Source organism: Lissotriton helveticus, chromosome 9 (assembly GCF_964261635.1).
Source record: "Lissotriton helveticus chromosome 9, aLisHel1.1, whole genome shotgun sequence".
Lineage (NCBI taxonomy): Eukaryota > Metazoa > Chordata > Amphibia > Caudata > Salamandridae > Lissotriton > Lissotriton helveticus.
Window position 1 is genome coordinate 247,550,395 of NC_136070.1, and position 15,955 is coordinate 247,566,349.

The following is a 15,955-nucleotide window of genomic DNA, read 5'->3' on the forward strand; positions in this document are numbered from 1 at the left end:
TATTTAGGTTACCTGTAAGTCCCTTGTAAAGTGGTATACCATATACCCAGGGCCTACAATCTAAATGCTACTAGTGGAACTGCACTACTGGTTGTGCCCCCACACAAGTAGCCTTTCAAGCCTGTTTCAGGCCTGCCATTGCAGGCCTGTGTGTGCAGTTTGCTGCCACTTTGACTTCGCATGCAAAGCCTTAAGCTACCCTTTTATTACACATATGTCAGCCTCTAAAGTAGGGCCTATGTGACCCTCAGGGCTGTAGGGCCTATGTGACCCTAAGGGCTGTATGACTAAAAGGCAGGACATGTACCTTTAAGCATTACTTGTCCTGGCAGTGACAAACAGCTAAATTTGTTTTTCACTGCTGCACCCCTTTCATAAGCTAGTACTGGGGATTCCTCAAAATACCTTTTAAGCAGTCAGTCCTGATCGGAAAAGAGTAGCTTCTTCATGTTTAATATCTTTGGAATGATGGGGAAAAGGAGTATGTTACTTACCCTGTAAACATCTATTTGTAGCATGTAGTGCTGCAGATTCACACACCATGCAAATCTCTGCAAGTTGTTTTTCCTCAAGAAAGTTTTATATGATCGGTGTTATTTCTCCTCCCCCTCGATGTTTTGCGCATGTTCAAAGTCTCCTTTGTTAGATAATGTTTTTTTATACCTTGCCATTTAAGAGGGAGGATATAGCCTTCTAAGTTAGCATTTGCTGTTGAACATGCTGCATTTGTGTATATTTTTTGCACCATCTAATACCAACCGGGGATGCGGGAGGGTGCATGTGAATCTGCAGCACTATACGCTATTATAGATGCTTACAGGGTAAGTAACATACACCATTCGTAGCATGTGTTGGCTGCAGGTACAAATGCTATGCATAGATTGTAAAGCAGTACCCCTCTTGCAGTGGCTTTAGGCAAGGGATGTGCATTTGTTTGAAATAATGTCTGGAGAACGGTTTGTCCAACTAGAGCTTATTGTCTTGCTTAAACATCCACACAATAATGTTTTGGAGATGTACATGGGTTCATGCATGTTGCTGCTTTGCAAATGTCACTAAGAGGGATATTTCCGCAAAAGGTCATGGTTGCTCCTTTCTTCCTTGTCAAACGAACCCTCAGCATCGTTGATAATGTTCGTTTTGCTTTAGCATAACAAATTTAGATACATTTGACAATACATCTTGCTATTCCTGATTTTGAAATAGCCTTTCCTTTAGGTGGATTTGAAACTTAAACAAAAATGTGTTGTATTTTCCTGAAAGGTTTTGTACAATCAAAGTAGTACATAAGTGCCCATTTAACATCAATTGTACATAAAGCACGCTCTGCGAAGGTCTCTGGTTTTGGAAATAAAACCAGTAACTTTAAATGTTGATTTAAATGGAAAGGAGATATGCTTTAGGTAAGAACTTTGGGTTTGTGCGTAAATGCACTTGGTCTGGGAACATTTGGAAATATGGTTCGTCTACAGTGAGCGCATGTATTGCACTAACCCTTCTTGGAGATGTTACTGCTACAAGGAATGCCACCTACCATGTTAAAAATCGTATTTGACTGTTATGTAGTGGTTCAAATGGTGGCCCCAAAAGTAGTGTGAGGACAATGTTCTGGTTCTACGCAGGTACTGGAGGTGTACATGATAGAATGACTCATTTTACTCCTTTCATAAAGGCTTTGACAACAGGAATATGGAAAACCGATTGGTGCTTCACGTTTTCTAGGTATGTTACAATGGCTACTAAATGTAGGCGTATTGAGGTATATGCCACATGTACCTTTTGTAAGGGTAACAAGTAACAGACTAGTAGTTCTGTTGGTGAAGAAGGGTTGATGTTTAAGGATGCACAGTAGTGGATAAAACATTTCTATTTAGCTGCATAGCAAGCCCTTGTGGTTGCCCTTCTGGCCTCCTTTAGAATAGTCATGCATTCAAGGAGGTAGATTTAGGTTTCCAAACTCTATGATCTCAGGAGACAGACTGCAAAATTGAGCTGCTGTGTATTGGGGTGTCTCATCCTGCCCCCGCTGTCGGTGAGAAGGTTTGGATAGTTTGGTTGCTTCTTGTGAGGTACTAGGGATAGCTTTAGCTGTGTTGTGTACCATGGCTGTCAAGCCCATGTGGGAGCAACCAGTATTAAGATCATCTAAGTCTGTCTGAGTTTCCTGACCATGTATGGAACGAGTGGGAGAGGAGGAAAAGCGCAAGCAAATATATCTGACCAGTACATCTATAGAGCATTCCCGTTGGATAGTGGGTGGGGTTATCTGGAAGCGAAGCTTTGGCATTTTGAGTTTGACAGTGGCGAACAGATCTAGTGTGGGGGTTGCGCACCAGTGGAAGTATTGTTGCAGTAATGGAGTGTGTATTTCCCACTTGTGAACTTCTTGTTGTGTCTGGCTGAGCAGGTTCGCAATGGAGTTTCCCTGCCCTGGCATGTATTCTGCCAGGAGGAGGATTTTGTGTGTGCATATTGATGTGTATTGTCCATTATTGTGAGGTCCAGTGTCCCTGAACCACAATGTCCTTCACATAAGCACCCTACCATATGAGTCATGCATCTGTTGCGATTGTCACCTATGGGATTGGGTCCTTGAAGGCTCTTCCCTTCAGTATGGTTGAGGTGTTTCCCACTGCAGTGCCAGATGGACCTTTTATGAAACCAACACGAGATCTTCCATGTCCCCCTCCACCCATCCTCCCCCTTGTGAACACTGCAATGCTAAACACTCTTGGAGAGGTCTCATGTGTAATCATGCAAGTGGCACTACCGCTATGCATGATGCCATCATCTCTAGTAGGCATATCATTGTTTTGACTGATGAGCGACAATGTAGCTGAAAAAGACCCAGTTGGTTCTGGAGATTGAGAACCCTCTGTGGATTGGGGTAAATTGCTCCCAATACCGAATTGAGTATCACTCCTAATTATGGTTGTACCTGGAGTGGTTGGAGATGTGATTTTGTTGCATTGATAGTGAAGCCCAATTGGTGAAGCAGGTTGATCGTGTTTTGAGTGTCTATTAGACATTTTGCTTTGTTTGAACTCTTGATCAGCCAATCGCCATGTGGTGAAACATGGGGCTGCCCGATTACCCACTGGGCTCAGCGCTCTGTGAAGACTCCGCTTGGCAGCTCTTCCTGCACTGCTGCAGAAGCCCAGAATGCCAGAGCTGAGGGAAATCCTCCCCAGCGCAGCCCCGCCAGAAAGGGAGACGGGATGACCAGCTTCGGGAGCCAGGGTGATGAGTGGAGGCACCAACTTCCTGCTCATCGAATTGCTGCTACACCTAGAAAAATCCCTCAGCGTGACCCCTTCAGTGACATGGTTGCCAGGATGACCTGGGTGGAACTAGCACCAATCTACAGCTGCCAGCCCAAGGAGCCCAAGCCATGTGTCGAGCCCTGCCTCCAGCTCTCCCCTCGTGACAGACTTGAAAATGCAGGCGTCACCAGTGCAACTGGAGCCAGCCGCCGTGCTGCAGAGACCCTGTACATGAGGCTGGAATCTTCACACCAAAGGTACTGGGTGTGTTGGGGGCCTATGGGGTGATTACTACTGGCCCGCACCTCCTTACATAAGGCTGTAAGTTTAAAGAACCCTGTCTAACAACCAGACTTGCACGTATGACTAGCGGCAACTTGTTTTAAATGCTGTGAAAGCAACAATAATCTGAATCAGGTAACTAATGATTTTTAAAGCACTTAATTTGCATTTATTCACTTAAAATTGATATCTCATGATCTACTGATTAGAGTTGTGTCGTTTTAGTATTCTTTTATTCAGATAAATATTTTCGATTTGTCTAAACCTGTGTAGAGTCTATTTGCGGTGTTTTCATTGTGTTACTATTAGTGTTGCTTTGCTGATAAGCCTGCATGCGCTGTGCCAAGTTACAATAGGGTGAGCACAGGTTTTCTTCATTGTGTATTTAACTAACTGACTCGAGTGGTGAGTTGTGCCTGGCTTGGATGCATACCTCAGCCAACCAGAAACCCCATTTCTAACACGAAACATGGTTTAGGTACAATATACACCTACTCGTCATTTTAGTTTTACAAATGAATCTTGGGTATTACTCACACGTTCAGTAATTCTTCACTTTGGACTGCATGTGACTCCTAATCAGAAAGACATATTGAATTTTTAGTTTTAGAATGTGTACAGAGATGCAAAAAACATGAAGTTCATTAAAAATAGGCAATTTTTTAAGAACACATTCCAGGTAAGCAAGTAAAATAAACCTAGAGCACACTTCAATAACAGAGATATGATACAGACACAGCTAGATAATAGTTTATGTGACAGGGTATCTCTCTAATAGTGTCTAAACAATGGGGATATGGGTTCAAAGCTACTTTTATTATTAAGTTAAGTGTTATGTGTTATGGCCCAACAATATGGCTCTAGAGCAACCACAGCATGTTGTCTGAAGACAGGAAGGCATGGACATATTTTTGGACATTATCTAATATGAAGCATTTATTGTCACTACCCTGTAATGATATAAGTAAAACACAAAGTATAAAATGGTACAAATACAACAGATTATCATTATTACCATATCATTTTATTTAAGATATCTGGGGATCATACTGTCGCCAGGGTGTCTGCGCCCTTCCGGGTCGGCAGTCCTTCATGGCATCCTGAACAATCTCACGCACACAAGGGTGGGGGCGGGAAGTGAATGGAAAGGAAGGTCCAGTGCGCTTGATCCCAAGGCAATATATGTAAAATCGCTGGATGGTCACTGTTCCTGATCGAGAGGCCCAGCCTAATAGGCGGCTCCAGGTATAGGTAAAGCGGTGCTTAACTTCACAAGTGGTGGAAGGTTGGATGCAAGAAGGAAATTCCTCCTAATTGAAGTGTTGCCCTCATACACCCTTATGGGTGTCATGCTTCATCATTGGGCATTTTTGCTCCTCGTGGGGGTGGCGCTGCAGTCCCCCATGGGCCCCGCGAGAGGGCTCTTCGCCGGCGAAGAGGCAGCAGCGGGCAGGTACCCGGACTGTGCACTTGGAGGCCGATTCATTTTGCGAGTCCCAAATTGTGATTTTTTTGCAACTCGCAATTAGGAACCCGCTAAATGCAATGTACAAATGTGTCTCAGACACATTTAGAGATTCCTGATGGGGTCGGAAATGACCAACCTCATCAATATTTATGAGGTAGGTTGCAATTTGCGACTCATTGGGAATCGCAAAAACACAGGGATGGGGGCCTGCTGGAGGCAGCATATCACCATGTCGGTTTGCTTTTGAATAAAGTAACTATTTTTTTTTCCCAAATGCACCCCGTTTTCCTTAAAGGAAAACGAGACATGTTTAAAAAAGAAAACTTAAACGTTTTAGTTTCATTTTTTAAGAGTAGACAGTGGTCCCTGAGAAACATGCATGATACTAAAAAACGTTTTTGCTGCCATTCACAAAGGGGAAGGGGTCCCCTGCGGACCTCTTTCCATTTGCAACTGGCATCCCATCTACTTGAACTGGCTGGCCACCTACTTGGAAGTAGGTGGTAAACTGCGAATGTTTTGCAACCGCAGTCGCGTAGGAAGACATTCTTACATCCCCCTGCGACTTGCCAATAGGAAGGGACGCCCTTGACACCAATTCGAAAACCCTTTTTTCAGAGTTGGTAATAGATTACTGACTCGCAAAATAGGGTTAATACATGGCAAAAGTCTCTTTAAAGGTCGCAAACAGCCTGATTCTCCGTTTCAGACTGCGAAACCCTGTCATACATGTAGCCCTACATGCCTTACAATTCTCACCAACTTGTGTATTCCATACACAATGGAAAGAGTCACAAATCTAAGATATCACTTATATAAACTAAAAATGTACATCTTTCTAAAATTGCCCGATAGGTAATTGTTGTTAATATTGCATCATTCAAGTCCATTGTTAAAAAGGACGCCGATTTGCAATGTTCTGGTGGTTTATATTGCACACAAGAGAATGAGTTCAGCCCATAATCACACCACAGTTAGTGAAGTGCCGAAGTAAGGGTTTAAACCCAAGTCTGTAAGTGCAAATGTCAGACAACATAGTACTAGATTACAACCGAACCAAAAGTAGCATCTCTGAAAAGTTGATGAATTACTGAAAATTAAAGATAAACCTAATTGGGCAAAGAAATAGGAAAGGACACATTAGCTGCTGAAGAAAACGTGTGCACTGCCAATACAACATATCAGTAGCAATAAAAGCAAACTGACTCAACATATTCTATCCACACAATAAACATCTACTCAAGTCTCCTATTCTGCACTTGAGAGCAGAAATCTGTGGTTTTCCACATTATATTCAACTCTGCACAGCTTAAACAATGCCAGAGTAGTTGGAAGGTCATACTGAGTAACTCTCACAACCTCCCCTGCCTCAGGAGGCAAATCCGCAAAGCTTTGGATCTCGCTGATTGTATCAGATGTGAGAAGTACCCTAAGGGTAGTTTCAGTACATACAGGGCTACCTTTGCATATTGATGGTTCTATTATTGAGCACATAAGGGGGTAGAGCTTTCTTCTCAGATTCAGGACCCCCATGATATTATTTTGGTTGCTTCTCCGGCATCAACAAAAGTTCTCTTTCCAATCCTACAGACACTGTACATTAACTATCCATGACTTCTGAGGACTGCAAAAAGAACAGATGATAGACGGAATGCTGTATTATTCAAATATTAACCTCCAGTCACAGATCAGGGTTAAATCCATAGTGTTTTTAAACGCCACACCATTCCAGTTTAGACCCAGCCATATGCAAATTAGTCTTGATCAGTGCTCTCCATGCCACTGGATTCAAGCTAGCCTGGCTGATGAGGGGTGAAACACCAAAACTGGTCATAGGATGCTGGTTTCCTGTCCAGGGAGGACCTGGCTTGGCAGTTCGGGCTGGACTGTTCCCATGAGGAACTTAGTCAAGACTGATTTGCATATGGCTGGGTCTAAACTGGGGTGGCATAGTGCGCAAAAGAAGGAATATGCTACTTACCAGTATGCATCTGTTCTTGGCATAGAGGGCTGCAGAGTGGTACATTTATGAATAGATCGCCATCTGGTGTTGGGCTCGGATGATTGCACTTTGTTTTTCTTCTGGAGAAGTCTTTGTCGTCATAGGTGACTCCTCCTCTCGGTGTTAGTGCGCATGGGCATCGGCTCCATCCTTAGATTGTTTTGCCATAGTAGGGTTAGATGGAGTAGTGTAGTGTAGTACATAAAGATATGCCCATGTAAATGTATCTAAATAAGATAATGTTGGGACAGACACAGGTTTCCGGGGAGGCAGGGAGGGCATGTACCACTCTGCAGCCCTCTATGCCAAGAACAGATGCATACTGGTAAGTAGCATATTCCGTTCGAGGCATATGGGCTGCAGATGGTACATTTATGAATAGATTGTACAGCAGTTACCTCCCTAGCGGTGGTCACCAGTGTCTGTCGCAACTGTCTGAAATAGAGTTTTTAATACAGCTTGGCCCACTCTGGCTTGTTGTGCAGCCTGTACATCAACACAGTAGTGCTTTGTGAATGTATGTGGTGTAGACCAAGTTGCTGCTCTACATATGTCATCTAGGGGAATGTTCCCTAAGAATGCCATAGATGCTCCTAGTTTTCTTGTGGAATGAGCTCTAGGAGGAACAGTTAATGTTCTCTTTGCTTTAATGTAACATATTTGTATACATCTTACAATCCATCTTGCGATGCCTGCTTTAGAGATAGGATTGCCCTTATGTGTTGGGGAAAATGCTACAAATAGTTGTTTAGTTTTCCTGAAGTCTTGTGTTCTTTCTATGTAGTACAAAATGGCTCTTTTAACATCTAGTGTATGTAGAGCCCTTTCTGCCACCGTCTGTGGCTTTGGAAAGAAGACTGGTAATTCCACTGGCTGACTGATGTGGAATGCTGAAATTACTTTAGGCAAGAACTTTGGGTTTGTTCTAAGAACCACTTTATTCTGGTGTATCTGTAGGAATGGTTCTTGTATTGTTAATGCCTGTAGCTCGCTTACTCTTCTGAGTGAGGTAATGGCTATAAGGAATGCCACCTTCCATGTAAGGAATTGTATTTCGCACCTATGCATAGGTTCGAAGGGTGGCCCCATTAGTCTGGTGAGTACTACGTTGAGGTTCCAGACTGGGGAAGGTGGTAATCTTGGTGGAATGACTCTTTTAAGACCTTCCATGAATGCTTTTATCGCTGGTACTCTGAACAGTGATATGCGCTGCCTGTTTTGTAGGTATGCTGCTATAGCTGCTAGATGTACTCTGATAGATGTGTACGCTAGATTACATTGCTGTAAGTGTAACAAGTAGCAAATAATCTCCCTTGTTGATACGTCTAGAGGGTTGATATTGTTATTAGTACAGTGTATAGCAAACCTCTTCCACTTAGCTGCATAGCATGCTCTGGTGGTTGGACGTCTCGCTTGTTTAATTATTTCCATGCAATTTGGGGGGAGATCTAAGTACCCAAATTCTAGGATTTCAGGAGCCAGATCGCTAAGTTCAATTGAGTTGGATCTGGGTGCATTATTTCTCCATGGTTCTGTGTAAGGTGCATGGGTAGAATTCGTAGCTTTTGATGTGGCACTTGTGAGAGTTGCAGGAGCGTGGTGAACCACGGCTGTCTTGCCCACGTGGGTGCTACTAGTATCATGGTCATTGAATGTTGTTGCAGTTTCCTGACCACTAATGGGATTAGTGGGAGAGGGGGAAAAGCGTATGCAAATTTGTTGGACCAATTTATCCATAACGCATTGCCCTGCGACAGGTGATGTGGGTACCTGGACGCGAAGCTTTGGCATTTTGCGTTCTGATGAGTGGCAAATAGGTCTATCTCTGGTTGTCCCCATCTTTGGAAGAATGGCTGCAGTATTTGTTGGTGCAGTTCCCATTCGTGTATTTGTTCCGACTGTCTGCTTAAGATGTCTGCTATCTGGTTTTGAACTCCTGGTAGGTGTTCGGCTAACAGATAGATGTTTTGAGGAATGGCCCATCTCCAAATTTCCTGTGCTAGTCTGGATAATTGTAGAGAGTGCGTCCCCCCCTGTTTTTGAATATAATACATTGCTGTCATGTTGTCTGTTCTGATCAGGACTGCTTTGTGGATAACATGTATCTGAAAGGCTTTCAATGCTAGAAACACTGCCAGTAGTTCTAGATAGTTGATGTGCAGTGTTCTTTCCTGCACACTCCACCTTCCTTGTACTGTGTATTTGTCCATATGTGCTCCCCATCCGGTGAGCGATGCGTCTGCTGTTATTGTCACCTGTGGAATTGACTCTAGGAACGACCGCCCCTTGGTAATGTTTGTTCTGTTCCACCACTTCAGAGAGCGGTGTGTGCGGTCGTCTACCAACACCAGATCCGTAATCTGTCCTTGAGCCTGATTCCACTGTGTCGCTAAGCATTCTTGTAGCGGACGCATTTGTAGTTTTGCATATGGTATTAGCAGTATGCAGGATGACATCATGCCTAATAGCTGCATGAACACTCTTGCTGTTAGTGAGTGTTGTGGCTGAAATCTCTGAATGATTGTAAGCATTGCTTGGACTCTGATTGGGTTGGGGTACACTTTGGCTTTTTCTGTGTCTATGGTAGCCCCCAGATATTGTTGAACTTTGTTTGGTTGTAGGTGTGACTTTGTGTAGTTCACCGTGAACCCTAGCTGGTGTAGTAGCTGAATTGTGTTTTGTGTGTGTTGCAGACACTCCTCTTGCGACCTGGCTTTTATTAGCCAGTCGTCCAAGTATGGGAAGACATGAATTTGTTGTCTTCTTAGGTGAGCTGCTACCACTGCCAGGCATTTTGTGAACACCCTTGGTGCCGTCGTGACACCAAATGGGAGGACTTTGAACTGATAATGTTGTCCTTCTACCACAAACCTGAGGTATTTCCTGTGGGCTTTGTGAATAGGGATATGAAAGTAAGCGTCTTTTAGATCCAGTGTAGAAAGAAAGTCCCCTTTCTTCAGTAAAGGAAGTACTTGTTGGAGCGTGACCATGTGGAAATGTTCCGAATTTATGTATGCGTTGAGAGGTCTTAGGTCCAGTATTGGCCTTAGAGACCCGTCCTTTTTGGGGATTAGGAAGTATAGGGAGTATACTCCTGTTCCCTGTTGGTGCTGTGGAACCTTCTCTATGGCATGCTTTTCTAGCAGTGATATTACTTCCTGTTTTAACAGTGTCAGGTGATCTTGTTTCATTGGACGCTGTTTGGGGGGGATGTTTGGTGGGGTAGCTGTGAGTTCTAGGCAATAACCATGTTGGATAATTTGTCTTACCCACTTGTCTGATGTGATGTTTTCCCAGACAGGTAGGAACTGTGATAGGCGTCCCCCTACCGGTGTTATATGGTCTGGGGGAAGCTCTATGAAGTCACTGTTTTGGGGTTGGAGAGTTGCGGTTGTTGTTGTTTCCGCGACCTCTACCCTTGTTGTTGTTACCCCTGTATCCACCTCTAGAATTACCTCTGGGTGATGTAGGTGTAAAAGAGGTTTGCTGTTGGTTTGTACCTGTACTTTTGGATCCTCCTCTATAGGTGGATCTACGAAAGGAACCTCTTTGTGTCGGCTGTTGCAATGCTCCCATTGATTTAGCCGTTTCTGTATCCTTTTTCATTTTGTCTAGGGCCTCATCTGTCCCTGTGCCAAAAAGTGTTTTCCCATCAAAAGGTTGGTTAAGTAACAAGGTTTGTACCTCTTGTTTGAATCCTGACACTCTGAGCCATGCATGTCTCCTTAACATGATGCTTGTATTTGTCGACCTTGTCGCAGTTTCTGCCGCGTCTAGGGCGCACTTTATTGAAGTGTTAGTAATTAACTTCCCTTCTTGTATAAGTTGATCAGCTCTCTTTTGATGTTCTTTAGGGAGATGTTTGATGAGTGTTTCTAACTCATCATAATGCGCTCTGTCATACCTTGCAAGTAGTGCTTGCGTATTAGCTATGCGCCAACTGTTTGCCGCTTGAGATGCTACTCTCTTGCCAGAGGCATCTATTAGTTTAGACTCTTTGTCAGGAGGTGGCGCTTCTCCTGTAGATAAAGAGTTTGCTCTCTTGCGAGCGTTTGTGACCACTAGTGAGTCTAGAGGAATTTGTCCCTTAATGTATATTGGGTCTTTTGGAGCTGCCCTATATTTTTTATCAATTCTTGGGTTCAATACCCTAGCCCTCACTGGGTCTTTGAATATCTCTGATGTATGACTGAGAAGGCCCTTTAGCATTGGTAGTGTTCCTGATGTTTTTTGTGCAGTAGGTAGTGTCTCTAATAAGAAGTCCTGTACTAGAGGTTCTGTATGTAGGTCTACCTTATGAAATGTTGCTGCTCTAGTAATGAGTTGTGCAAACCCAGTATTGTCATCAGGAGGTGAAGGTTTTGAGGGATATGACTCAAGGTCGGTATCATTACCTGATCCCACATTATACTCCTCCCATGGGTCTGCCTCCTCTGGGATTGTGTCCTCATCATCCCCAGGGTGTCCCCCCTCCCCTGTGTCACTCTCTCCATCTGTTGTAGGTGTAGATGGACGTGTGGGAGGAATATCTGGCCTATTGTGAGGAAGAGGCGAAGATGGTGTGTGAGGTTTGGGAGAAGGGGGAGGAGTTGTATTCGTCCCCATTGTTCTCTTCTTTGGATGAGCCTTGTCGTCCAAATGTTCATGTTTCCTCTTTTTAGGTAGTTCTGTGACTACCTTGCCAGTCTTTGGGTCAATAAACAAAGTCTTTTGTTTAGGATCCGTTCCGTGTTCCTGTGTCGGTACCGCAGTTTTCGGTTCCGAAAGGTGTTTTTTCTTTGAAATGTCCATTTGTATTTTCGGTGCCGAAGTTTTGTTCGGATCCGACTTCTTCGGTATCGAAGATGTCCCCGGTGTCGAGGGTGTTTTCGGCGCCGAAGCGTGCTTCGGTGTCGACATGGACTGCTTCGACTTCGAGCTTTCCTTGACCTGGTGCTTCGGTGTCGATGTGGTCGGTTTATCGGAACCGGAACCACTATGATGGGGGACCGAGTGTTTCGGTTTCTGTTTCGTTGCCGGGCTCGAAGGCGGGGCGTTGGAAACTTTTTTCGGTTGTCTGACCGGGCTTGAGGGCGGGGTCGACACCGTGCGGGGTCTGTTTTTCGGTAAAGGGACGTCGTCACTCACGGTTTGTTGGACGTCGATTTCCTCGACGTCGGACTCGTCCGCTTCTGACCCCGCCTCGTCGGCCTCTTCTTCCTCCTCTTCTGGGTGCTGGTCCTCGAACAGCTCCGGGATTGCTTGTGACTGCATTCTCGATACCTCGTGTCTTCGGGCTCGACGGTTTCTAATCGTCGACTTTGACGAGAACGCTGCACAGGCCTCACAGTCCCTGGATTCGTGTTCAGGGGACAAGCAGAGGTTGCACACTTCGTGTAGGTCCTTGTGTGGGAACTTAGCACCACACGTTGGACATTTTTTGAATGGAGTCCTTTCCATGGACCCCGGGCTGGACTACGTCGAGTTTCTCGTAGTCGTCGTCCTTCGAATCGCGTCGGTATGGAGTGAAGTCGCGTTCGATAACGATACCGTCGATTTGGAAAGGAATACGCGCCGGTTATAACCTTCTTTGTTGAAGTCGGTCCGGAGCGCTTCTATCCTCATCCGAACCCGATGGCGGAAAAAAACAATCTAAGGATGGAGCCGATGCCCATGCGCACTAACACCGAGAGGAGGAGTCACCTATGACGACAAAGACTTCTCCAGAAGAAAAACAAAGTGCAATCATCCGAGCCCAACACCAGATGGCGATCTATTCATAAATGTACCATCTGCAGCCCATATGCCTCGAACCAATGGATTTAAACCAGATCTCTTGACTGGAGGTGAATGCTTTGATTTGGTCTGTATTCCTTCCATCACTTGTGTGTGTGTTTTGCTTTCTGAGGATTGAAGTCAGTTGATGAATACTAGAATCCACAACCTCCACCACACTCAAGACCTCATTTAGTTTGTCTCTGAACAATTAGAGAATCCCCTAATCCTGTTCCAGATTTTCCTAGCATGCCTACTTAAAACAACCAATGGATTTGTCAATCTGAAAACTTTTTTTCAGCAGAATGACATTTTTGGTCATCTTTGTCTACCGGGATACAGGTGGTCTTTCCCATGTTCATTATTGCTTTTCTTGCTGCTGTTACCCAGAAGAGAGGTTTGTCTAGACATACACTTAAACAAGAGCAGGATTGAGTATTCTACATTTCTTTTCTTGCGTTAGGATGGATCAGAGGCTTGATAAATTCATGAAGTGAAATGGTGCAGGACATCCTAGATTTTTTTGGAATAAGTCAAAGATAGTTCTCTTGAAAATCTCGACAGGCTTGTTATCTAAGTATGCCTTATCTGTATATTCCTTGAAACTATTTGCACTAGCTTCCTTAAGATTCACAAAGTTCACCCATTCTTCTTAATTCATCTCATTACCTCTATCTCCATAATAACTAAGGTACAGAATTTGAATAATAGTATCTGTAGGGAGAATAGGCAAGACACTTCTGTATACGCTCTCCTAGCAATCAGATGAGATTTGAACTGATCAATTAATACCTGCTTTAAAACAAACGAAAGAACTATTCAATTGAAATTAGAAGACAGACTAAATGAGAAAAAGTCTTGCTAACAAGCCAATCAAAAAGCCAACAGGTATACTATTCCTTACCTGGTGAAGCAATTGTTGATGTTGTTGTTGAATTTCTGAAATGTGGATTTTCAAATTTTCATTTTCTATCCGTAGACCCTTTCAGGCAAAATAAAGAATTAAAATGTAATTGAATAAAGCTTGGTATTTCCGTACCCTGACCATACAAAAAAAAGCTCACCTGTATCTGGTTTTCTTTAAGGCTAATGTCTTTATCCTTTTCTCCTAATTTTGCCTCTATTGTCTTGATCTTCTCCTCATGTATTTTAATTCTGAGAAAATAAAAGCAAACTCAAATGACAAAAATAACAAACAGAATTTACCTGCAAAGAAATAATGAAAATCAATTCACACAGCACCAAAATGTGGTATATTCAAACCCAAACACGCACAAGTCCTGTAATACACTGTTTCTGGCTGTCACACATATAACGAATATGACCACGCTAAAATAAGTGTAAATCTGGTGCTCAGTATGGCACAAAACAAGTGACGGGCGGAGTTGATACACAGCTGTAAGAGCTTGTATGCAACAACAGGGTGGCCTTATTAATATTATTATTTATTATTATTCCTGAAGACGTTTATTTGTGTCTGCACTATTTCGCACACTCTTCCTGCCTACTTTGTGAGACGCTTCTTCTGAATCTTTGGGTAATGTTCCTTTGAGATGTTTCTTTTCTGGTATCTAATACATCTGCCAGAGTGTTTAGGCAAATGTAGGTGTTGCTGTAGCCATCTCTTTCTGCAGTTTTCCCCCCGCTGGCTTACTGCACATACCAGAATATAACCACAAATTTGCTACTTCTTTATACAGAAAGCATCATCAGTCTCTCATCTCATTCTATTGTGTGCCTTCTATTCCTAAAAAGGAGCTTATCCGTATCCTGGCTGTGAAGGTGTATTTTGAGAATAATCATTCTGGAAGTAAACGTCTGATCACCATTATCCTCCTCGTGGCTCAAGATATAATGGTCTGAAGACATCTTCGATCTGGTGGAGAAGAGTAGCCATTTCAATGGTATACTGAGAAGCACAGGACTAGACTGACATACACCATTCTTGCATCCACCTTGTAATTTACGTTCTTTGCATGAGTATCCTGCCCACCTCAAGGGCAGAACTGGCAGGGTGTTTCATTACTGGACACACGTGAGGAATCCCCACTGACATTACAGATTAAGTGTGGGGGATTCCCTTACATCAGTCTTTAACATAACAGTCCTTCACTCTGCATCCTACTTATGTTTTGGCCTCTGCATGATCAAATCCACAGCTGTGCAATGTTTAATGTACTCTGGCATTTTTTTTAGCAGGTTCAGTCCATTTTTCACGGATGCCCATTTCCTCCTATAGAAAGACTGGGGTGAAAAATAATGAGCATGGGAGTGCCCAAATTACACATTGTTAATTTTTTTTTACTCAATATCCTATTAAATTTAGTTCCAGTCTCTACCCATCTCCCTTTCTATGGTATAATGGTTTTTACTTGGGCAGTTCTTTGCTTTTGTAGAGTGGCAGGTGCATTTTTATTTTTTTTTAAAACCCGCAGTGGTTCACCCCCATCTAAAAAAAATAGAATGCTCTTTTTTGGTACGCAGCGATGAGTAAGATTTTAGAGCGATGATCAATAGTAACAAGTATTCAGTGCCTCTACCAAGAAGTTCTGTTCACGGGGCCACACTATCAAGATAGAATGTAGAGCACTATAAAAAAACAGAAAGGTGTTTAACTAGGAATAATTAATAGATGAATGCTGGTATTTAAGAAAAAAACATCTGTCACAGTCTTGCTCCTATTCTGACATAATTAATTACTTTTTGAAGACTTGGTCAATGACAACTTAGGTGTTCGGAGCTATGATTGAGGGGGGGGAAACGAGCAGAGGAAAGCCGCCACTTACCTGATAGACGTCGCCACCGCCAGGAGTCACACAGGGGCTGCCATCCACTCGAGTGCACGCCGCCACTGCCAGGAGTCATTCCAACGCTGACAAACCGCGCTGCCGTTCCGGGACTACAATTCCCGGCTGCCTACGCGGCGGCGCGCTCTGTGACACCGCGCCAGCGCCAGGAGGCGCACAAAAGCAGCGCTGCGCCCCGCTTCGCGGGACGCGCGCGGGACGCCCGGGCAAAGGGCGGGCCCTCTACGGCCCTCATCGGCAGGAAGAGACAGGGACAGGGCCCAGAACTCTGCTCAAATATTTTCCTGTAAGTTTTTCTTACTTATATTGAAGCTGCAATTGCTGAAAAGCCATCCTGTGTTCTGGCATCATATGACTTTATTTATCCGTTATTCTCTAC

At 43.8% G+C, this 15,955-nt stretch overlaps 1 protein-coding gene across 16 annotated transcripts in view; it reads right to left on the reverse strand.

Annotated features, from left to right (window-relative positions):
- KTN1 (kinectin 1) overlaps window positions 1-15,955 on the reverse strand; it is a 447,380-nt gene that overhangs the window by 144,095 nt on the left and 287,330 nt on the right. For all 16 annotated transcript variants that reach the window (XM_078659859.1, XM_078659855.1, XM_078659854.1 and 13 more), the window contains exons 25-27: window positions 13,834-13,924; window positions 13,674-13,751; window positions 4,083-4,120 (exon numbers count right to left, since the gene is read on the reverse strand). In XM_078659859.1, the coding sequence (XP_078515985.1) occupies window positions 4,083-4,120; window positions 13,674-13,751; window positions 13,834-13,924 (207 nt within the window). The remainder of the gene's footprint in view (window positions 1-4,082; window positions 4,121-13,673; window positions 13,752-13,833; window positions 13,925-15,955) is intronic.